The sequence below is a fragment of the Nerophis ophidion genome, linkage group LG12 (assembly GCF_033978795.1).
Source record: "Nerophis ophidion isolate RoL-2023_Sa linkage group LG12, RoL_Noph_v1.0, whole genome shotgun sequence".
NCBI classification, from domain to species: domain Eukaryota; kingdom Metazoa; phylum Chordata; class Actinopteri; order Syngnathiformes; family Syngnathidae; genus Nerophis; species Nerophis ophidion.
In genome coordinates this window covers 15,154,232-15,177,952 of record NC_084622.1, presented here as the reverse complement: position 1 = coordinate 15,177,952, position 23,721 = coordinate 15,154,232, and the positions used below count along the sequence as shown (strand labels likewise).

General features: G+C 38.9%; 1 protein-coding gene across 1 annotated transcript; it reads left to right on the top strand.

Annotated features, from left to right (window-relative positions):
* Positions 1-2,729: 2,729 nt before the first annotated feature.
* Positions 2,730-20,181, top strand: LOC133563007 (uncharacterized aarF domain-containing protein kinase 2-like). Its single transcript, XM_061916892.1, has 8 exons — positions 2,730-5,128; positions 6,745-6,891; positions 10,976-11,104; positions 11,167-11,262; positions 16,384-16,638; positions 16,698-16,826; positions 19,488-19,541; positions 19,600-20,181. The coding sequence occupies exons 1-8, from the start codon at positions 4,244-4,246 to the stop codon at positions 19,732-19,734; spliced, it is 1,830 nt and encodes a 609-aa protein (XP_061772876.1). The 5' UTR covers positions 2,730-4,243; the 3' UTR covers positions 19,735-20,181.
* The last annotated feature ends 3,540 nt before the right edge of the window (positions 20,182-23,721 follow it).

Here is a 23,721-nt window from a genome sequence, read left to right as displayed (position 1 = left end):
AATATTTGTGAAATATTTCTTCAAACTTATTAGGATTAAAATTCAAAATATTATTCTGGCAAATCTAGAAAATCTGTGTAATCAAATTTAAATCTTATTTCAAAGTCTTTTGAATTTCTTTTAAAAATTTTGTTCTGGAAAATCTAGAAAAAATAATGGATTTGTCTTTGTTAGAAATATAGCTTGGTCCAATTTGTTATATATTCTAACAAAGTGCAGTTTGGATTTTAACCTATTTAAAACATGTCATCAAAATTCTAAAATTAATCTTAATCAGGAAAAATTACTAATGATGTTCCATAAATAGTTTTTTTTTTGTTGTTTTTTTCAAAAAGATTCAAATTAACTAGTTTTTCTCTTCTTTTTGGTTGAATTTTGAATTATAAAGAGTCAAAATTGAAAAATTTAATTTTCATTTTTTTCCTGTTTTCTCCTCTTTTAAACCGTTCAATTAAATGTTTTTTTCATCATTTATTCTCTACAAAAAACCTTTCGCAAAAGGAAAAAAAATGTACGACGGAATGACAGACAGAAATACCAATTTTTTTGTATAGATTTATTTATTAAAGGTAAATTGAGCAAATTGGCTATTTCTGGCAGTTTTTTTAAGTGTGTATCAAACTGGATGCCCTTCGCATTAATCAGTACCCAAGAAATAGCTCTTGCTTTCAAAAAGGTTGGTGACCCCTGATATAAATACTGCATATTTCAGTTTTACTATAAAAAAACAAAGTTGTCTTTGACAGATAAGGCATAAAACCTTATTTATTTTACTTTATATAAACCTCAAGTTGGTATAGAGATTTACTGTAAGAATTAAATAAAAAGTAATAAAAATAATTTGACTTATTTTTAACATTTTAGTGACTTAGACCCTCTATGCTCCCCAGGAGCCCTAAGGATTATAAAAAAAAAATCCATATATTTTGTTATGGTTTAAAAATGAAAAATATCAAAATGGCCCCCGCATGCTTAAATTTTTCTGTGTGCGGCCCTCTGTGGAAAAAGTTTGGACATATCTGCTTTAATGCAGTGTTTTTCAACCACTGTGCCGCGGCACAGTAGTGTGCTGTGAGATATTTTCTCATTTCACCTAATTGGGTTAAAAATATTTTTTTCTAACCAGTAATTACAATCCGCAAATGTGCCGTTGTTGAGTGTCTGTGCTGTCTAGAGCTTGGCAGCGTAACCATGTAATCTTCCATATCAGGTAGTTAATTGCTTTATAGATGTTTGTCATAATCACAATATGCAGACAACAGCGGGTGGCAGTGTGCAGGTAAAAAGGTATTTAATGCTTAAACCTAAAATAAAAAGAAGGCGTGTGCCGCTAAGAAAAGGGTATGCTAAACGGAACTAAAACTGAACTGGCTGCAAAGTGAACAAAAACAGAATGCTGGACGACAGCAAAGACTTACTGCGTGTGGAGCGGACAGCGTCCACAAAGTACATCCGAACATGACATGACAATCAACAAAGTCCCCACAAAGAAGGATAGCGACAACTCAAATAGTCTTGATCGGTCAAAGGTGCACGGAATAGCCCTCAAGGAAGACAGGAAACTTCTACAGGAAGTTGTGGAGGGGGTCCGGTCCGATGACCATGGATGAAGTACTGGCCGTCCAGAGTCGAGACCCAGGATGGACCGCTCGTCGGGACCCAGGATGGACCGCTCGCCTGTGTATCGGTTGGGGACATCTCTACGCTGCTGATCCGCCTCCGCTTGGGATGGTTTCCTGTGGACGGGACTCTCGCTGCTGTCTTGGATCCGCTTTGAACTGAGCCACTATGGATTGAACTTTCACAGTATCATGTCAGACCCGCTCGACATCCATTGCTTTCGGTCCCCTAGAGAGGGGGGGGGGTTGCCCACATCTGAGGTCCTCTCCAAGGTTTCTCATAGTCAGCATTGTCACTGGCGTCCCACTGGATGTGAATTCTCCCTGCCCACTGGGTGTGAGTTTTCCTTGCCCTTTTGTGGGTTCTTCCGAGGATGTCGTAGTCGTAATGATTTGTGCAGTCCATTGAGACATTTGTGATTTGGGGCTATATAAATAAACATTGATTGATTGATTGATTGATTGAAAATACCAACCAAAGAAGAAAACCCCCCGGAAATAGGAGCGCAAGACAAGAACTAACACATGAAACACAAGAAGACACCAAAAAACTCCAAATATGTCACGGCGTGATGTGACAGTACTTTGAGACAAGAGCTAAAGTCATGCATGCTTGGTTATGGTTTGAATTCTTATCCAACACTTGGCAAAACATATTTTTATTGTCAATATCTGCTGTTGAGTTTAATTTTTTTTTAAATTTTCTGCTGGTGGTGTGCCTCGACATTTTTTCAATGAAAAAAATTGTGCCTTAGCTCAAAAAAGGTTGAACAACACTGCTTTAGTGCAGTGGTCCCCAACCACCTGGGCGGTGGCCCGATTGGTACCGGGCCGCAGAATATTTTTATATTAAAAAAAAAAATATATATATATATTTTTTTTTTTTTTTTTTTTTTATTAAATCAACATAAAAAACACAATATACACTTACAAATTGTGCACCAACCACAAAAAAACTCCCTTTTTCATGACAAAAACGTCCCTTTTTCATGACAAATTATTAGAGATTGACCGGTCCGCGGATACAAAAAGGTTGGGGACCACTGCTTTAATGAATCTATTTTGGAAGCCGTGTTGCTTTAAAAACAACCACGTGATCGTCGTGGGGTGACGGCACACACCCGGAAGTAAAGCCGCATCCCTGCCGTGTTGTTGTGGAAAATAAACATCAGGAATATGAAAACTTCGTGGAAGAAATAACTTTTCAGCCGACAGGAACTTCCAAGGCAGATATGCTATTTTCATTCCATTGTAGTTTTTCGAGTAGGTTGACAGTGAAGTAATGTGTAGCACGTAGCATGTAGCTTTGCTACAAGACAAATAACGTTGACGTGTTGAAATAGTTTAAAGCAGGGGTCACCAACCTTTTCGAAACCAAGAGCTACTTCATGCCAAGGGCTACCAGTTTGATACACACTTCAATAAATTGCCAGAAATAGACAATTTGCTCAATTTACCTTTAATAAATAATTCTAAATATATATATATTTATATGTATAAGAAAAAAGGGTATTTCTGTCTGTCATTCCGTCGTACATTCTTTTTCCTTATACGGAAGGTTTTTTTTTGTAGAGAATACATGATAAAAAAAACACTCAATTGAACGGTTTAAAAGAGGAGAAAACATAGTTTATCTCCAATTTCGACTCTTTAAAATTCAAAATTCAACCGAAAAAAAAGAAAAGAAAAAACAACTAATTCGAAGCTTTTTAAAAAAAATTTAAAAAATAATTTATGGAACATCATTAGCAATTTTTCCTGATTAAGATTAATTTTAGAATTTTAATGGCATGTTTTAAATAGGCTAAAATCCAATCTGCACTTTGTTAGAATATATAACAAATTGGACTAAGCTATATATCCAACAAAGACAAATCATTATTTCTTCTAGATTTTCCAGAACTAAAATTTTAAACAAAATTCAAAAGACTTTGAATAAGATTAAAATTATTTTCTACAGATTTTCTAGATTTGCCAGAATATATATTTTTTTATTTTAATCATAAGTTTGAAGAAATATTTCACAAATATTCTTCGTCGAAAAAACAGAAGCTAAAATCCATCCATTCATTTTCTACCCCTTATTCCCTTTTGGGGTCGCGGGGGGCGCTGGCGCCTATCTCAGCTACAATCGGGCGGAAGGCGGGGTACACCCTGGACAAGTCGCCAAATTAAAATGTATTCATCATTCTTTACAACAACAAAAAATAGTTGAACATTGATTTAAATGGTCAGGAAAGAAGAGGAAGGAATTTAAAAGGTAAAAAGGTACATTTCTTAAAAAATCCTAAAATAATTTTTAAGGTTGAATTTTTTCTCTAAAATTGTCTTTCTGAAAGTTATAAGAAGCAAAGTAAAAAAAAAAAAAGAATATATTTAAACAAAGGAAGACCAAGTCTAAAATATAACATTGGATTTTCCAATTCTATTTGCGTTTTGTCTCTCTTAGAATTAAAAATGTCGAGCAAAGCGAGACCGGCTTGCTAGTAAATAAATTTAAAAAATAGAGGCAGCTCACTGGTAAGTGCTGCTATTTGAGGTATTTTTAGAACAGGCCAGCGGGCGACTTATCTGGTCCTTACAGGCTACTTGCGTTGGTGACCCCTGGTTTAGAGGCACATGTCATGATGGCAGTGGTAATGTTTGGAGCGAGACACGTTCTTCTAAACTTGAGGTCCACCTTCCAAAAAGCAGCCATTTTCAGCAGAAGCAGGCTGGTTAGTTGCAACAGGTGTCACCTGGTCCAGAGAAGCAGACTAGTTAGTAGTTACCTGGTGAAGAGAAGGCAGCTCTTGATAAACATCCCCAAGGTTGCATTGTTGTGCTGGGGCACATCATCCTTGGTGGCGAAATGCCAAGCAGCCTCTCTGGCGCCAGCCTCCATCAAGAAGAATTCCCTCATCAAAGTCCAAGTTCACAAACTGGTCTTCCTCCTCCACCTGGGACTGCGTGCGTTAGTCCTGCTCCTGAAATTTGGACCCATTCTCCTCCTCTCCCCCTTAGTTCTGCTCTCCACTGGCTGGGCTTCCGTCTGGCTGGACGCCCTGCTGTGGGTGACGGAAAGCTCCGGTGCCGCCTTCATCAAGCTGGGCCAGTGGGCCAGCACCAGGCGGGACATTTTTTCGGAGGAGTTCTGCGACCGCTTCTCCAGGCTCCACGTGAAGGTGCGCCCCCATCCCTGGGCTCACACCAAACAGTGTCTCAGGAGGGCCTTCGGGGAGCAATGGAGGAAGGTTCTCACCTTCCAGAGCAAAGAGCCAGTGGGTTCAGGGTGTGTGGCTCAGGTGTACCAAGGCTGGGCCAAGAAGGACCAGGTGGAAGACCCGGCCTTCAAGACGCTGGTGGAGGAGTTGGATAACGAGGACCTTCTGGAAGCGTGGGAGATTCCTGGTTTGGGAGGAGTGGTGAGCTCTCTGTGGAATCTCTGGAAGGGGAACAAGGAGGTGGATCAGGGGCCGCATGAGCAAAACATCTCCCAGAAAGATCACTTGATACCTGTCGCTATCAAAGTGAGTTCAGCAAACACTAACCCGATGTTATTTGTCCTTATGTACAAATCCCGATTCCATATGAGTTGGAAAATTGTGTTAAATGTAAATATAAACGGAATACAATGATTTGCAAATCCTTTTCAACCCATATTCAATTGAATGCACTACAAAGACAAGACATTTGATGTTCAAAGTCATAAACTTTATTTTTTTTTGCAAATAATAATTAACTTAGAATTTCATGGCTGATACACGTGCCAAAGTAGTTGGGAAAAGGCATGTTCACCACTGTGTTTCATCACCTTTTCTTTTAACAACACTCAATAAACCTTTGGGAACTAAGGAGACACACTGTTGAAGCTTTTCTGGTGGAATTCTTTCCCATTCTTGTTTTATGTACAGCTTAAGTTGTTCAACAGTCCGGGGTCTCCGTTGTCGTTATTTAGGCTTCATAATGCGCCACACATTTTCATTGGGAAACAAGTCTGGACTACAGGCAAGCCGGTCTAGTACCCACACTCTTTTACTATGAAGCCACACTGTTGTAACAAGTGACTTGGCATTGTCTTGCAGAAATAAGCAAGGGCATTTATGATAACGTTGCTTGGATGGCAACATATGTAGCTCCAAAACAAGTATGTACCTTTCAGCATTAATGGTGCCTTCCCAGATGTGTAAGTTACCCATGCCTTGGGCACTAATACACTCCCATACCATTACAGATGCTGACTTTTCAACTTTGCACCTAGAACTATCCTGATTGTTCCTTTCCTCTTTGGTCCGGAAGACACAACGTTCACCGTTTCCCCAAAAAACTATTTGAAATGTGGACTCGTCAGACCACAGAACACTTTTCCACTTAGATGAACTTGGGCCCAGCGAAGCTGACAGGGTTTCTGGGTGTTGTTGATAAATGGCTTTGGCATTGCATAGTAGTTTTAACTTGCACTTACAGAAGTAGCGACAAACTGTAGTTACTGACAGTGGTTTTCTGAAGTGTTCCTGAGCCCAAGTGGTGATATCCTTTACACACTGATGACGCTTTTTGATGCAGTACCGCCTGAGGGAACAAAGGTCCATTATATCATCACTTACGTGCAGTGATTTCTCCAGATTCTCTGAACCTTTTGATGGTATTACGGACCGTAGATGGTGAAATTCCTAAATTACTTGCAATAGCCCATTGAGAAATGTTGTTCTTAAACTGTTTGACAATTTCCTCCCGCATTTGTTCACAAAGTGGTGACCGTTTCCCAATCCTTGTTTGTGAATGACTGAGCATTTCACGGAAGCTGCTTTTATACCCAATCATGGCACCCACCTGTTCCCAATTAGCCTGCACACCTGTAAGATGTTCCAAATAAGTGTTTTGACGAGAATTCCTCAACTTTATCAGTATTTATTGCCACCTTTCTCAACTTCTTTGTCACGTGTTGCTGGCATCAAATTATAAAGTTAATGATTATTTGCAAAAAGTGTTTTTAGTTTGAACATCAAATATGTTGTCTTTGTAGCATATTCAACTGAATATGGGTTGAAAATGATTTGCAAATCATTGTATTCTGTTTATATTTACATCTAACACAATTTTCCAATTCATATGGAAACGGGGTTTGTATCTTGTTGTTGCTAAGGTGGTCCACCCAGGCATCAAAAGGCAGGTGGAGATGGACCTGCTGCTGATGAAGGCCGCCAGTTGGCTCCTGCACTGCCTGCCCGGACTCAAGTGGCTCAGCTTGTGCGAGATAGTCCAGGAGTTTGAGACACTCATGACCAAACAGGTAGGCCGAACTACAAAAACGGTGCATGTGTCAGTGACTGCAATCTATTTGTGGCATTGAAATCGCTGACGGAGGTGAGTAAAAACATTAAAATACATACTTCTTACTAGCTTCTTTTTGCAGTTGCTTTTAGACAAGGTAAAACAGCATTTACTGTTGGAGAGGAGCAATACTTGCTTTTATATCAGAGTCTCCACTAGACTAACCGCTTTTCTGACAATGGCTCACTAAATATAAGAGTAGGCAACACAAATGAGCCCTCATACTCCATCTTCTTATTCTCTGGCAGGCAAAGTGTGTTAGAATCCAATATACTTTAGTTACCCCACATTGTGGTTGCAGTGCAGATACAAAGAAGGAAAAATCAAATACATTAAAGGAGCACATTCATTAAGTACCACCATAATGACAACATTAAAATACAGTAGTCAAGTAGACCTAAGTATTCATCAAGTACCACCATAATGACAACATTAAATACAGTAGTGTAGTAGACCTAAGTATTCATCAAGTACCACCACAATGACAACATTAAATACAGTAGTGTAGTAGACCTAAGTATTCATCAAGTACCACCATAATGACAACATTAAATACAGTAGTGTAGTAGACCTAAGTATTCATCAAGTACCACCATAATGACAACATTAATTACAATAGTGTAGTAGACCTGAGTATTCATCAAGTACCACCATAATGACAACATTAAATAGAGTAGTGTAGTAGACCTAAGTATTCATTAAGTACCACCATAATGACAACATTAAATACAGTAGTGTAGTAGACCTACGTATTCAATAAGTACCACCATAATGACAACATTAAAGACAGTAGTGTAGTAGACCTAAGTATTCATTAAGTACCACCATAATGACAATAATATAAATACATTAATCTAGTGGACCTAAGTATTCATTAAGTACCACCATAATGACAACATTAAAATACAGTAGTGTAGTAGACCTACGTATTCATTAAGTACCACCATAATGACAACAATAAATACAGTAGTGTAGTAAACCTACGTATTCATTAAGTACCATCATAATGACATTAAATACAGTAGTGTAGTAGACCTAAGTATTCATTAAGTACCACCATAATGACAACATTAAATACAGTAGTGTAATAGACCTGCATATTCATTAAGTACCACCATAATGACAATAATATAAATACATTAATCTTGTGGACCTAAGTATTCATTAAGTACCACTATAATGACAACATTAAATACAGTAGTGTAGTAGACCTAAGTATTCATTAAGTACCAACATAATGACAACATTAAATAGAATAGTGTAGTAGACCTAAGTATTCATTAATTACCACCATAATGACAACATTAAATACAGTAGTGTAGTAGAACAAAGTATTCATTAAGTACCACCATAATGACAACATTAAATACAGTAGTGTACTAGACCTAAGTATTCATTAAGTACCACCATAATGACAACATTAAAATACAGTAGTATTGTTGACCTAAGTATTCATTAAGTACCACCATAATGACAACATTAAATACAGTAGTGTAGTAAACCTAAGTATTCATCAAGTACCACCATAATGACAACATTAAATACAGTTGTGTAGTAGACCTAAGTATTCATTAAGTACCACCATAATGACAACAATAAATAGAGTAGTGTAGTAGACCTAAGTATTCATTAAATACCACCATAATGACAACATTAAATACAGTAGTCAAGTAGACCTAAGTATTCATTAAGTACCACCATAATGACAACATTAAATACAGTAGTGTCGTAGACCTAAGTGTTCATTAAGTACCACCATAATGACAACAATAAATAGAGTAGTGTAGTAGACCAAATTATTCATTAAATACCACCATCATGACAACATTAAATACAGTAGTCAAGTAGACCTAAGTATTCATTAAGTACCACCATAATGACAACATTAAATACAATATTGTAGTAGACCTAAGTATTCATCAAGTACCACCATAATGACAACATTAAATACAATAGTGTAGTAGACCTATGTATTCATTAAGTACCACCATAATGACAACATTAAATACAGTAGTGTAGTAGACCTAAGTATTCATTAAGTACCACCATAATGACAACAATAAATAGAGTAGTGTAGTAGACCTAAGTATTCATTAAATACCACCATAATGACAACCTAAGTATTCATTAAGTACCACCATAATGACAACATTAAATACAATATTGTAGTAGACCTAAGTATTCATCAAGTACCACCATAATGACAACATTAAATACAATAGTGTAGTAGACCTAAGTATTCATTAAATACCACCACAATGACAACATTAAATACAGTACTGTAGTAGACCTAAGTATTCATTAAGTACCACCATAAAGACAACATTAAAATACAGTAGTGTAGTAGGCCTAAATTGTCATTATAAACAAGGCAAAGTTTATATTTGATATTTATGGCCACTGTAATATTACACACAGTTTGAACAGTAACACCGTGTTTGAATATTTAAGTGATTCTTAAGCTTACCGCAGTTTGAGAACCACTGCTTTGACGTATGTGAACGACAGAGTATGTAAGGAACACAGTGGCACTTTCAAGGTGATTAGCTGTGATTAAAAAGAACAAATATGCTTAGGAAATGATATCAATTGAAATAATCTGTTCCAGGGTCAAACTACAGCCATGATAAAAACCCCCTTTGATGACATGTGGTGGATGCAAGGAAGTGGTAGGCGGTGTATTGACTTCACATCGCAATTGTTGATGTGTAAAAAGCTGCGTGATGACAAAAAAAGACTTAAAGGCCTACTGAAACCCACTACTGCCGACCACGCAGTCTGATAGTTTATATATCAATGATGAAATATTAACATTGCAACACATGCCAATACGGCCTTTTTAGTTTACGAAATGGCAATTTTAAATTTTGCGCGAATTATCCTGCTGAAAAAGTCGCGGATTGTAGCGGACATTTTGTACCAGCACCGATCCCAGCTATAAGTCGTCTGCTTTAATCGCATAATTACACAGTAATTTGGACATCTGTGTTGCTGAATCTTTTGCAATTTGTTCAATTAATAATGGAGACGTCAAAGAAGAAAGATGTAGGTGGGAAGCGGTGTATTGCGGCTGCCTTTAGCAACACAAACACAGCCGGAGTTTCCTTGTTTACATTCTCGTAGGTGAAGATCTACTATGGAACAGAGCGGTCAAGCGTACATGGTTCTCTACCACATGTCAACCGGCAGGTTTCGGTGAGAAAATTGTGGTAATAAGTCGGCTCTTACCTTAGACATGAGCGGAGCTTGCGTCGTTCCTCGTGCACCTGTCAAAGAGGCAGCTGCGACTCTCTTGCCTGCACTGACCGGCCGCCCCCGAACGTGGGATGCTTCCACCGTGGAGGGGAAAAAAAGCTCAGCCCGGCCCGACCGGCTGCCTCTGCTTCGCCTCGTCGAGAAACGTGGCTTCCCTCAAAGACACTGCCGATCACCACACCCGTGGCCACACCCCTCCGACTTTAATGTACATAATCCCACTAAAACACTAGTAACACAATAAGTAGATAATGGATTTTCCAGAATTATCCTAGTAAATGTGTCTAATAACATCTGAATCGCTCCCACTGCTCTCGTCTTTTTTTTCCCCAGTCCTTCACTCTCACTTTCCTCATCCACGGATCTTTCATCCTCGCTCAAATTAATGGGGAAATCATCGTCTTCTCGGTCCGAATCGCTCTCGCTGCTGGTGGCCATGATTGTAAACAATGTTCAGATGTGAGGAGCTCCACAACCCGTGATGTCATGCGCACATTGTCTGCTACTTCCGGTAAAGGCAAGGCTTTTTATTAGCGACCAAAAGTTGCAAACTTTATCGTCGATGTTCTTTACTAAATCCTTTCAGGAAAAATATGGCAATATCGCGAAATGATCAAGTATGACATATAGAATGGACCTGCTATCCCCGTTTGAATAAAAAAAATCTCATTTCAGTAGGCCTTTCACATGCCATGTTTCCTCTGAGGTGATGTCATTGGACAACAAAATAAGGCAAAGCAAAGAAAAACTAATCGTCTCGTCAAGTCAAGCAGCTCACTGTGTTCCAGATTGACCTTCGCTTCGAGGCCAAGAACATGGAGCTCTTCCGGCAGAACTTCCAGCAGGTGGACTACGTCAAGTTTCCCACCCCACTACGGCCTTTTGTCACCAGGACTATTTTGGTTGAAACCTTTGAGGTGAGTGATGAAGCGTGCAAAGGGAAAATGTCAAGGTGACACGCCACGTTATTCTTTGGCAGGAGAGCGAGCCCATCTCCAACTTCCTGAAAGAGCAGATTCCTCAGGCAGTGAAGCAAAGGATCGCCAGGATGGGTGTGGACACGCTGCTGAAAATGGTGACATCAAACTTCTATTTTTAAACCATTAGTTTGGCAATAACCTTGTTACTAAAGGTGAAGTATGACACCTTGTTGTAATTAACAGCTGTGGCTGTAGGCAACTTCTTAGTTGCTCATTTCCCACATGTTAGAAAAAAATATATTTTCATTTCATTGAAACAACTTACCGGTAGTTTCTATTTACACAACTCTCACAAAATAGCATCTCCAATACGGTATTGTCCTCTGAAAAAAAACAATAGTAATATTAAAATAAAATGAATTTAGAAAAAACACATGTTGTGTGTGAAAAGGAGCAGAAAGAAAAAAAAAGCTTCAATAATCACTCAGATATAATAATTATTATTTATCAACAATACAACACATAATGAAATTAGCAAAATATAACATTTTTTTGCATACAAAAGATATTTACTTCCTAAAATGTCTTCATAAGATATTCATTTGTCAAATATCCATCCATCCATCCATCCATTTTCTACCGCTTATTCCCTTTTGGGGTTGTGGTGGGCGCTGGCGCCTATCTCAGCTACAATTGGGCGTAAGGCGGGGTACACCCTGGAGAAGTTGCCATCTCATCGCAGGATTTGTCAAATACTTTATTTAAAAATAAAAGGTTTTCTCTAAACTTTGTTCCATTTATCACAGCTGCTGTTTGTGTCTTTTAAAAGAACGCTGTAAAGTAATCTTCATCAATTAATGTTGACATTCACGTTGTCTGTGAGGACAAACACTGTTAAGTGTATAATTACATACATATCTTGTATAATTACTTCCAGGAATACTCACACAACATAATAATAGCATGAGCACAAAGTACAAACCCCGTTTCCATATGAGTTGGGAAATTGTGTTAGATGTAAATACAAATGGAATACAATGATTTGCAAATCCTTTTCAACCCATATTCAGTTGAATATGCTACAAAGACAAGACATTTGATGTTCAAACTCATAAACTTAATTTTTTTTTGCAAATAATAATTAACTTAGAATTTCTTGGCTGCAACACGTGCCAAAGTAGTTGGGAAAGGGCATGTTCACCACTGTGTTACATCACCTTTTCTTTCAACAACACTCAATAAACGTTTGGGAACTGAGGAAACTAATTGTTGAAGCTTTGAAAGTGGAATTCTTTCCAATTCTTGTTTTATGTAGAGCTTCAGTCGTTCAGTAGTCCGGGGTCTCCGCTGTCGTATTTTACGCTTCATTATGTGCCACACATTTTCGATGGGAGACAGGTCTGGACTGCAGTCGGGCCAGGAAAGAACCCGCACTCTTTTTTTACAAAGTCACGCTGTTGAAACAAGAGCTGAATGTGGCTTGGCATTGTCTTGCTGAAATAAGCAGGGGCATCCATGAAAATGACGGGGCTTAGATGGCAGAATATTGTTGTTCCAAAACCTGTATGTACCTTTCAGCATGAATGGTGCCTTCACAGATGTGTAAGTTACCCATGCCTTGGGCACTAATGCACCCCCATACCATCAAAGATGCTGGCTTTTGAACTTTGCGTCGATAACAGTCTGGATGGTTCGCTTCCTCTTTGGTCCGAATGACACGATGTCGAATATTTCCAAACACAATTTGAAATGTGGACTTGTTAGACCACAGAACACTTTTCCACTTTGTATCAGTCCATCTTAGATGATCTCGGGTCCAGAGAAGCCGGCGGCATTTCTGGATGTTGTTTATAAATGGATTTCGCTTTGCATAGTAGAGCTTTAACTTGCACTTACAGATGTAGCGACAAACTGTATTTAGTGAGAGGTTTTCTGAAGTGTGCCTGAGCCCATGTGGTGATATCCTTTAGAGATTGATGTCGGTTTTTGACACAGTGCCGTCTGAGGGATCGAAGGTCATGGTCATTCAATGTTGGTTTCCGGCCATGTCGCTTACGTGGAGTGATTTCTCCAGATTCTCTGAACCATTTGAGGATATTACGGATCTTAGATGATAAAATCCCTAAATTTCTTACAATTGCACTTTGAGAAACGTTGTTCTTAAACTGTTTGACTATTTGCTCACACAGTTGTGGACAAAGGGGTGTACCTCGCCCCATCCTTCTTGTGAAAGACTGAGCATTTTTTTGGGAAGCTGTTTTCATATCCAGTCACAGCCCCCAACTGTTCCCAATGAGCCTGCACACCTGAGGGATGTTCCAAATAAGTGTTTGATGAGCATTTCTCAACTTTATCAGTATTTATTACTCCCCCGGTTTGGATTTTATGAGCCCGCAAAGAACCATTGCGCTGCTGCTGTTGTCACAAAATGGTGGCTTTCTGCTCAGACAAACCTGTAGGACTGTCACACACACATGAAACAGAAACCTCAATGTAGGTCTCACTGAGATCTATATTTCATACACTGACTGCCCCCAACTAAAATCAATAGGAAGTTTGCTATTCCCACTTCAATACAACAACTGCATTACATTCACCATGCATTAGAGTCTCAAAATGGCGACACCAAGGTGTCCTTATAAAATGCCCAAGCAACTTTACAACTGTTATTACTATGAGACTGATGTATAACACATCTGTATACAACTTTTTCTCTGTTTAATAATCCATCCATCCATCTTCTACCGCTTATCTGGGCTTGGGTTGCGGGGGCAGCAGCCAAAGCGGTCCCGTCCATCGTTGCTTGCAGCTTTAATTAGGGACCGATGCCCCTTTGGGACAGAGGACCCTATTGAATTTCTAAGGTTTTATTATTATTATTTATTATTATACCGCTGCCTCTTTGTGCTGTAATTTGTCCCTCTTAACATGCTTCAAAACTCACCAAATTTGAAACACACATCAGGACTGGCGAAAATTGCGATCTAATCAAAAAACCAAACCCCAAAACTCAAAATTGCGCTCTAGCGCCCCCTAGGAAGAAAACAGACACAACTGCCTATAACTTCCAGTAGGAACGTCGTAGAAACATGAAACAAAAACCTATATGTAGGTACATTGTAGAAACATGAAACAAAAACCTATATGTAGGTCTCAGTTAGACCTATATTTCATACACTCACATCCCCCGGCTAAAATCAACAGGAAGTTTGCAATTTCCACTTCAATACAAAAGTTGGCTAAAAAATGTCGCTTTTTTTCAAACATTATTTCTCTGAGGCCGTTTGTCGTTTCGGCTTCAAATAAGCACAGAAGAGAGATTGAACCCTTCGGATTAAAAGTTAAAGTTTTAATTACTACCCCGGTTTGGATTTTATGAGCCCGCAAAGAACCATCGCGCTGCTGCTGTTGTCACAAAATGGCGGCTTTCTGCTCAGACAAAACTGTAGGACTGTCATACACACATGAAACAAAAACCTCAATATAGGTCTCACTGAGACCTATATTTCATACACTGACCATTCCCAACTAAAATCAACAGGAAGTTTGCTATTCCCGCTTCAATACAACAACTGCATTATTACATTCACCATGCATTAGTCTCAAAATGGCAGCACCAAGGCTTCCTTATAAAATGCCCAAGCCACTTTACAACTGTTATTACTATGAGACTGATGTATAACACATGTGTATACAACTTTTTCTCTGTGTAATAATCCATCCATCCATCTTCTACCGCTTATCTGGGCTTGGGTGGCGGGGGCATTGCTGCTTGCAGCTTTAATTTAATATTGTCTTTACTGCCCCAAGTGGTGGACAAGTGAACTACAACTGACAGCTGCTATTTAAAGAAGCACTGATTCACGCAATGATGAACTAACCGCTGTTATATTTTGACTAGTCTTTATCCGACGTATAAACTTGTCACACAAGCGCGCGACACCTATTCATGTAGTGTGCTACTAAGTCCACAAGATGGCAGTAGCCAGCAGCTTACTGTTACAGGGGTCTACCATGCATCCATTTTCTACTGCAGGGGTCACCAACCTTTTTGAAACCAAGAGCTACTTCTTGGGTACTGATTAATGCGAAGGGCTACCAGTTTGATACGCACTTAAATAAATTGCCAGAAATAGCCAATTTGCTCAATTTACCTTTAATAAATAAAACATATATATAATCAAAAATGGTATTTCTGTCAGTCATTCCGTCATACATTTTTTTTCCTTTTACGGAAGGTTTTTTGTAGAGAATAAATGATGTAAAAAACACTTAATTGAACGGTTTAAAAGAGGAGAGAACAGGAAAAAAATGAAAATAAAATTTTGAAACATAGTTTATCTTCAATTTCGACTCTTTTAAAATTCAAGATTCAACCGAAAAAAATGAAGATAAAAACTAGCTAATTCGAATCTTTTTGAAAAACTTACAAAAATAATTTATGGAACATCATTAGTAATTTTTCCTGATTAAGATTAATTTTAGAATTTTGATGACATTTTTAAAAATGGGTTAAAATCCAATTTGCACTTTGTTAGAATATATAACAAATTGGACCAAGCTATATTTCTAACAAAGACAAATCATTTTTTCTTCTAGATTTTCCAGAACAAACATTTTAAAAAGAAATTCAAAAGACTTTGAAATAAGATTTAAATTTGATTCTACAGATTTACTAGATTTGCCAAATTGAATTTTAATCATAATAAGTTTGAAGAAATATTTCACAAATATAAATATAAAATATATAAATATAATATAAAAAACAGAAGCTAAAATGAAGAATTTAATTAAAATGTATTTATTACTCTTTACAATAAAACAAATACTTGAACATTGATTTAAATTGTCAGGAAAGAGGAAGGAATTTAAAAAGTAAAAAGGTATATGTGTTTAAAAATCCTAAAATCATTTTTAAGGTTGTATTTTTTCTCTAAAATTGTCTTTCAGACAGTTATAAGAAGCAAAGTAAAAAAATAAATGAATTTATTTAAACAAGTGAAGACCAAGTCTTTAAAATGTTTTCTTGGATTTTCAAATTCTATTTGAGTTTTGTCTCTTTTAGAATTAATGTCGAGCAAAGCAAGACCAGCTTGCTATTAAATAAACACAATTTCAAAAAATAGAGGCAGCTCACTGGTAAGTGCTGCTATTTGAGTTATTTTTAGAACAGGCCAGCGGGCGACTCATCTGGTCCTTACGGGCGCGTTGGTGACCCCTGTTCTACTTTCTCCTGTACTCCAAATCATTATTAAAGTTGTCTATTCCTCTTCCAGATCTTCGTGGACAACTTTGTCCACGGCGACCTCCACCCAGGCAACATCCTGGTGCAAAGCAGCAGCCCGGCTGCCGGCCCCACAGACCCGGGTCTGACCACACTCACAGACTTGTGGGACACGGTGGTGGTCAGCTTGAGACCCCGGCCCAGTCCCTTCAAGCTGGTGCTGCTGGACGCCGGCATCGTGGCCCACCTCAAGAAGGACGACCTGGCCAACTTCAAGGCCGTCTTCACCGCCGTGGTGCTGCGACAGGTACACCTCGCCCGCACACCCCAAGGCGACAGCGTTGTGAGCGGCTTTTGTCCCGCCAGGGCGACCGCGTGGCGGAGCTGATCCTGCACCACGCCCGCGCCAGCGAGTGCAAGGACGTGCCGCGCTTCAAGAAGGAGATGGCGGAGCTGGTGGATGGCGCCCTCAGCAACACGCTGTCTCTTGGAAAGGTGCCTTGCTCATTTCCCTCACAAAGACGCCATATCTGTCGGCTTTAGCACCACGTGTACTTTTTAAACCACGCTTCCCAGTATTGGTCCCATACCAGGGAAAAAAGCAAGTATCGGATGATATCGATACAAGCAGTCCTGCAGCGTGTTTACTTGTGTGTGATATCATGTGATACAAGCAATGCTGCTGCATGTTTACTGGTGTGTGATATCATGTGCAATGCAAACAATCCTGCAGCATTGTTACTTGTGTGTGATGTCATGTGTGATACAAGCAGTCTTACAGCGTGTTTACTTGTGTGTGATATCATGTGCGATACAGGTAATCATGCAGCTTGTTTTCTTGTGTGTGATATGTGATACAAGCAACGCTGCAGCGTGTTTACTGGTGTGTGATATCATGTGCGATACAAGCAACCCTGCAGCGTGTTTACTTGTGTGTGATATGTGCAATACAAGCAACCCTGCAGCATGTTTACTGGTGTGTGATATCATGTGCGATACAAGCAACCCTGCAGCGTGTTTACTGGTGTGATATCATGTGTGATACAAGTAATGCTGCTGCATGTTTACTGGTGTGTGATATCATGTGCGATACAAGCAACCCTGCAGCGTGTTTACTGGTGTGATATCATGTGTGATACAAGTAATGCTGCTGCATGTTTACTGGTGTGTGATATCATGTGCGATACAAGCAACCCTGCAGGGTGTTTACTTGTGCAAAGCTGGACAGTTAGCATCTGAATGTCCTCCCAATAAGTCTTTTCTTCTATTTCAGTCATTTGCAAAAGGTAAATATGGTAGGCTAGAGGCGACGAGCAGCTGCACAACAGCTAAGCACACAATTGCACATGAGCTACGTGTAGGTAATAAGTGTCCTTAATTGAACAATAATGAAGTGTGAAACTCATCTGAAGTATCAGACAATTCTATTTGCATTTAGCTACACATATAAAGCCTATTAAGAAGTATCCAGTAACAAATGTGTCTGCAATATTCAACTTATTGCATCATGAGCGTATTTGATGAATTGTGGCCAAAGCTAATTAACACTCTGCTTCAAAAGGCCATCTCATAAACTTAGTGATCATCACTGATTGTACAAACCCCGTTTCCATATGAGTTGGGAAATTGTGTTAGATGTAAATATAAACGGAATACAATGATTTGCAAATCCTTTTCAACCCATATTCAATTGAATGCACTACAAAGACAACATATTTGAGGTTCAAACTCATAAAATTGTAATTTTTTTTTTGCTAATAAAAATTAACTTAGAATTTCATGGCTGCAACATGTGCCAAAGTAGTTAGGAAAGGGCATGTTCACCACTGTGTTACATCACCTTTTCTTTTAACAACACTCAAAAAACGTTCGGGAACTGAGAAAACTAATTGTTGAAGACCTGAAAGTGGAATTCTTTCCCCACTCTTGTTTTATGTAGAGCTTCAGTCGTTCAACAGTCCGGGGTCTCCGCGGTCGTATTTTACACTTCATAATGCGCCACACATTTTCGATGGGAGACAGAACTGGACTGCAGGCGGACTAGTCTAGTACCCACACTTTTTTACTACGAAGCCACACTGTTGTAACATGTAGCTTGGCATTTTCTTTCTGAAATAAGCAGGGGCGTCCATAATACATTGCTTGGACGGCAACATATGTTGCTCCAAAACCTGTATGGACCTTTCAGCATTAATGGTGCCTTCACAGATGTGTAAGTTAGCCATGCCTTGGGCACTAATACACCCCCATACCATCACAGATGCTGGAATTTCATCTTTGTGCCTATAACAATCCGGATGGTTCTTTTCCTCTTTGATCCGGAGGACAAACGTCCACAGTTTCCCCCAAAAAACTGAAATGTGGACTCGTCAGACCACAGAACACTTTTCCACTTTGCATCAGTCCTTCTTAGATGAGCTTAGGCCCAGCGAAGCCGGCGGCGTTTCTGGGTGTTGTTGATAAATGGCTTTCGCTTTGCATAGTAGAGCTTTAACTTGCACTTACAAATGTAGCAACCAACTGTATTTAGTGAAAGTGGTTTTCTGAAGTGTTCCTGAACCCATGTGGTGATATCCTTTAGAGATTGATGTCGGTTTTTGATACAGTGCCGTCTGAGGGATCGAGGGTCACGGTCATTCAATGTTGGTTTCCAGCCATGCCGCTTACGTGGAGTGATTTCCTCAGATTCTCCGAAACATATGATGACATTATGGAGCGTAGATGTTAAAATCCCTAAATTTCTTGCAATTGCACTTTGAGAAACGTTGTTCTTAAACTGTTTGACTATTTGCTCACGCAGTTGTGGACAAAGGGGTGTACCTCGCCCCATCCTTTCTTGTGAAAGACTGAGCATTTTTTGGGAAGCTGTTTTTATACCCAATCATGGCACCCACCTGTTCCAAATTAGCCTGCACACCTGTGGGATGTTCCAAATAAGTGTTTGATGAGCATTCCTCAACTTTATCAGTATTTCTTGCCACCTTTCCCAACTTCTTTGTTACGTGTTGCTAGCATCAAATTCTAAAGTTAATGATTATTTGCATAATTCAATTGAATATGGGTTGAAAATGATTTGCAATGACAGAAAGGTTTGTTGTTGTTGTTGTTGGTAAACATAGAAGCGAAAGTGTCTCCATCAGATGGTTTGTGTTGCAGATCCAAGTCGCCGACTTGCTGTCCAGAGTCTTCGGTCTCCTCATCAAACACAAGGTAATAAATACCACCGCCATCTTTCTTCCATGACTCCTGACCTTTTCCTCTGGTCCAGGTGAAGCTGGAGAGTAACTTTGCATCCATGGTCCTGGCCATCATGGTGCTGGAAGGTCTGGGCAGGTCCTTGGACCCTAACCTGGACATCCTGGAGATGGCCAAACCTCTACTGATCAACAACTCCAAGCACTAATCAAGCCTTTCCGAGGTTTGTGGCCTAAAAGACCTCAACCAGTCCAAGAAGGAAGATGGTGGTTGGTGGCTGACTTAACTGCAGAGAGTGCATGGTGTCTGCTAGAGCTCTTGTGTTGTGTTGTTGGATTATTATATTGTGCTACTATTTCACATGTCAGAGGTCCGCAATAGTGGAGTTGGCTCGTCTTTCATTTTAAGATGTGTAGTGAAGCCTTTTTTTTTTTATACACAGCTGTCCTTAATGAGATGACGTCATTATGAGTCCTAGCAGTCTTGTTTTGTTACTTGAAACTTCCATCCCACAATAGTTCATTGCAAGTGTACATCCAGGTTTCATTTTAAGATGTGTGGTGAAGCCTTTTTTTTTTCTTTCTTTGACAAAGCTCTCCTGCAAAAGCTAACATAAGGACGCCATTTGAGACAATGCCACCCACAAATATTATATACAAATATATATATATATATATATATATATATATATATATATATATATACATACCCATATATATATATACATACACATATATACACATTTATATACACATTCATATATATATATACATACATATGTATATATATGTATGTGTATATAAATATGTGTATATATGTGTATGTATATATATATGGGTATGTATATATATATATATATATATATATATATATATACATATATATATATGCTAACACTTTAGTATGGGGAACATATTCACAATTAATTAATTGCTTATTAAATTAACAAAGACTTAATTCAGAGTTATTTGCATACTAGGGCAACATATTAGGCTTAATGTTAGGGTTACTAATAATAATTCTGAGGTTTTATTGAGGGAAGACTCTTAGTTAATGGCTTGCTTCTTGTATAATAAAGCCCTTCAGAATAAGGCATTAATAAGGCATTAATAAGTACTTAATAATGACTAATTAGAGGCCTACTGAAATGAGATGTTCTTATTTAAACGGGGATAGCAGGTCCATTCTATGTGTCATACTTGATCATTTCCCGATATCGCCATATTTTTGCTGAAAGGATTTAGTAGAGAACATCGACGATAAAGTTCACAACTTTTGGTCGCTAATAAAAAAGCCTTGGCTGTACCGGAAGTAGCATACGATGTGCGCGTGACATCACGGGTTGTGGAGCTCCTCACATCTGAACATTGTTTACAATCATGGCCACCAGCAGCGAGAGCGATTCGGACCGAGAAAGCAACGACTTCCCCATTAATTTGCATGAGGATGAAAGATTCGTGGATGAGGAAAGTGAGAGTGAAGGACTAGAAAAAAAAGACTATACAGTGGGAGAGATTCAGATGTTATTAGACAAATTTACTAGGATAATTCTGGAAAATCCCTTATCTGCTTATTGTGATACTAGTGTTTTAGTGAGATTATATGGTCGTACCTGTACAACCTGAAGGTCGGCACCGCACCTTTCTTCAGCACCAATCGACGGGTGGTGGCGATGCCCATCTCTGCACTTCACAAGGGACCCTCTTCGAAACACGATCTTTCGAAATTATCGCTGCATAATACACTGTACTTTGTGTATGTGGTCCAATCCAACCGTGTTCGCTTGACTGCTCTGTTCCATAGTAAAACTTCACCGTCATCTTTCGGGAATGTAAACAAGGAAACACCAGCTGTGTTTGTGTTGCTAAAGGCGGCCGCAATACACCGCTTCCCACCTACAGCTTTCTTCTTTGACGTCTCCATTATTCATTGAACAAATTGCAAAAGATTCAGCAACACAGATACTGTGGAATTATGCGATGAAAACAGATGACTTATAGCTGTGAATGGTGCTGGGACTGAATGTCCTCTACAATGCGTGACGTCACGCACACACGCGTTATGTTACCGCATGATACTTCTGCGCGAAATTTAAAATTGCAATTTAGTAAACTAAAAAGGCCGTATTGGCATGTGTTGCAATGTTAATATTTCATCATTGATATATAAACTATTAGACTGTGTGGTCGATAGTAGTGGGTTTCAGTAGGCCTTCAAGAGCCAATATGTCACTAATTTGCATGTTAATAAGCAAGTAATTAATGGTGAATATGTGTTACCATATATATATATTTGTAATGAATTTGAAGCTATCATAAAAATTACTACATTATATTATGGCCTCCATCTTTTTTTATCTTCCATATGCTGGCCAGCCTTGTAGCTGTAAAAAGACATTAAGATGTGGGATCTGTGTGTGGTCACACCTCTAATGAAGACATCACACCAAACAGAAGGTAGGATGACAAGAGTCATGTTTGTCCAGGTAAAGTTACAACAAGTCTTTGAGGTCTGACCTCCACTAACCCACAGGCCACGATCTGGGGAAATACTTAGTAGAAGTTGAAAGGTACTTTTTGCACGTGTTGTGTTGCAATATTTGTCCTTACAGGCTAAAGAAGACCTTATTACTTGGGAACACACATGTGTTTCAATATATTCATAATAAAGGGAATCCAGGAGAACTTTGTGTTGTTTTCAGGAAGTGGACTCCAGTCTTACTCAAGCCCTTCACAAATCCATTCATCATTTTTGAAAATCCTTAAACCTTTTTAGGCCGTATCCATCCAAGCCATAATCTTTAAATATAATTATTGTCATACTTGCCAACCTTCAGACCTACGATTTCAGGAGGTGGGGGGCGTTGTTAAGAGTCAAGCATTTCATATATATATATAAGAAATATTTGACTTTCAGTGAATTCTAGCTTTATTTATATATTTATTTTATTATATATATATTATATATAAATATATATGTATATAAGTTCCTTGAATTAATTTAAAACCTCTTCTCACTTCTGAGCACCAAAGGCATGCGGTAAAAGTAAGCATGCGCTAATTATTTTAAATCCTCTTCTCACTCTGGCACTTACCAAAGGCATGCAGTAAAAAATTGAGTGTGATGTAAGCTTGGACCTTAAATCCTACTGAATAGCTCTTAAATCTTCTTCCCTTTATGCGATTTCAAATGACCGGTATTGAAATCAGCCTCCTCCATTTTGAAAATGATGTGAAGTGAAGTGAATTATATTTATATAGCGCTTTTCTCTAGTGACTCAAAGCGCTTTACATAGTGAAATCCAATATCTAAGTTACATTTAAACCAGTGTGGGTGGCACTGAAAGCAGATGGGTAAAGTGTCTTGCCCAAGGACACAACGGCAGTGACTAGGATGGCGGAAGCGGGAATCAAACCTACAACCCTCAAGTTGCTGGCACGGCCGCTCTACCTACCGAGCTATGTGAGTGTGAATGTTGTATGTCTATCTGTGTTGGCCCTGCGATGAGGTGGCGACTTGTCCAGGGTGTACGCCGCCTTCCGCCCGATTGTAGCTGCGATAGGTGCCCGCGACCCCAAAAGGGAATAAGCGGTAGTAAATGGATGGATGGATGGACAGGTGAGGTGTAACTCGTGACGTCACGAGTTTGACCAGGCCGTAATACTAAGCATGCGCTAATTATTTTGGGAAGCGAGTTTGACCGGGCAGTAATTCAAGGCAGCCGCTTACTATATGCCCTGCGGCAATTCAAGGAAATATGGTGTATATATATATATACTGTGCTGAGGTGGCGACTTGTGCAGGGTGTACACCGTCTTCCGCCCAATTGTAGCTGAGATAGGCAGAAGCGACCCCAAAGGGAATAAGCGGTAGGAAATGGATGGATGGATGTATATATATATATATATATATATATATATATATATATATAAAAGAAATACTTGAATTTCAGTGTTCATTTATTTACACATATATACACACATAACATAACACTCATCCACTCATTGTTGAGTTAAGGGTTGAATTGTCCATCCTTGTTCTATTTTTTGTCACTATTTTTCCAACCATATGCATGTACAGTAGATGGCAGTAATGTCCTGTTTAAGAGTGTCACAACATTGCTGTTTACGGCAGATGAACTGCTTAACGGTAGACGAAAACGTGACTGCTGTTGTTGTGTGTTGTTGCCGCGCTG

Coding starts and splice junctions, on each gene's coding strand:
- LOC133563007 (XM_061916892.1), top strand. CDS start 4,244: ATGATGGCAGTGGTAATGTTTGGAGCGAGACACGTTCTTCTAAACTTG. Junction 11,105..11,166: donor TTTTGGTTGAAACCTTTGAG/GTGAGTGATGAA, acceptor ATTCTTTGGCAG/GAGAGCGAGCCCATCTCCAA. Junction 19,542..19,599: donor GTCTCCTCATCAAACACAAG/GTAATAAATACC, acceptor CCTCTGGTCCAG/GTGAAGCTGGAGAGTAACTT.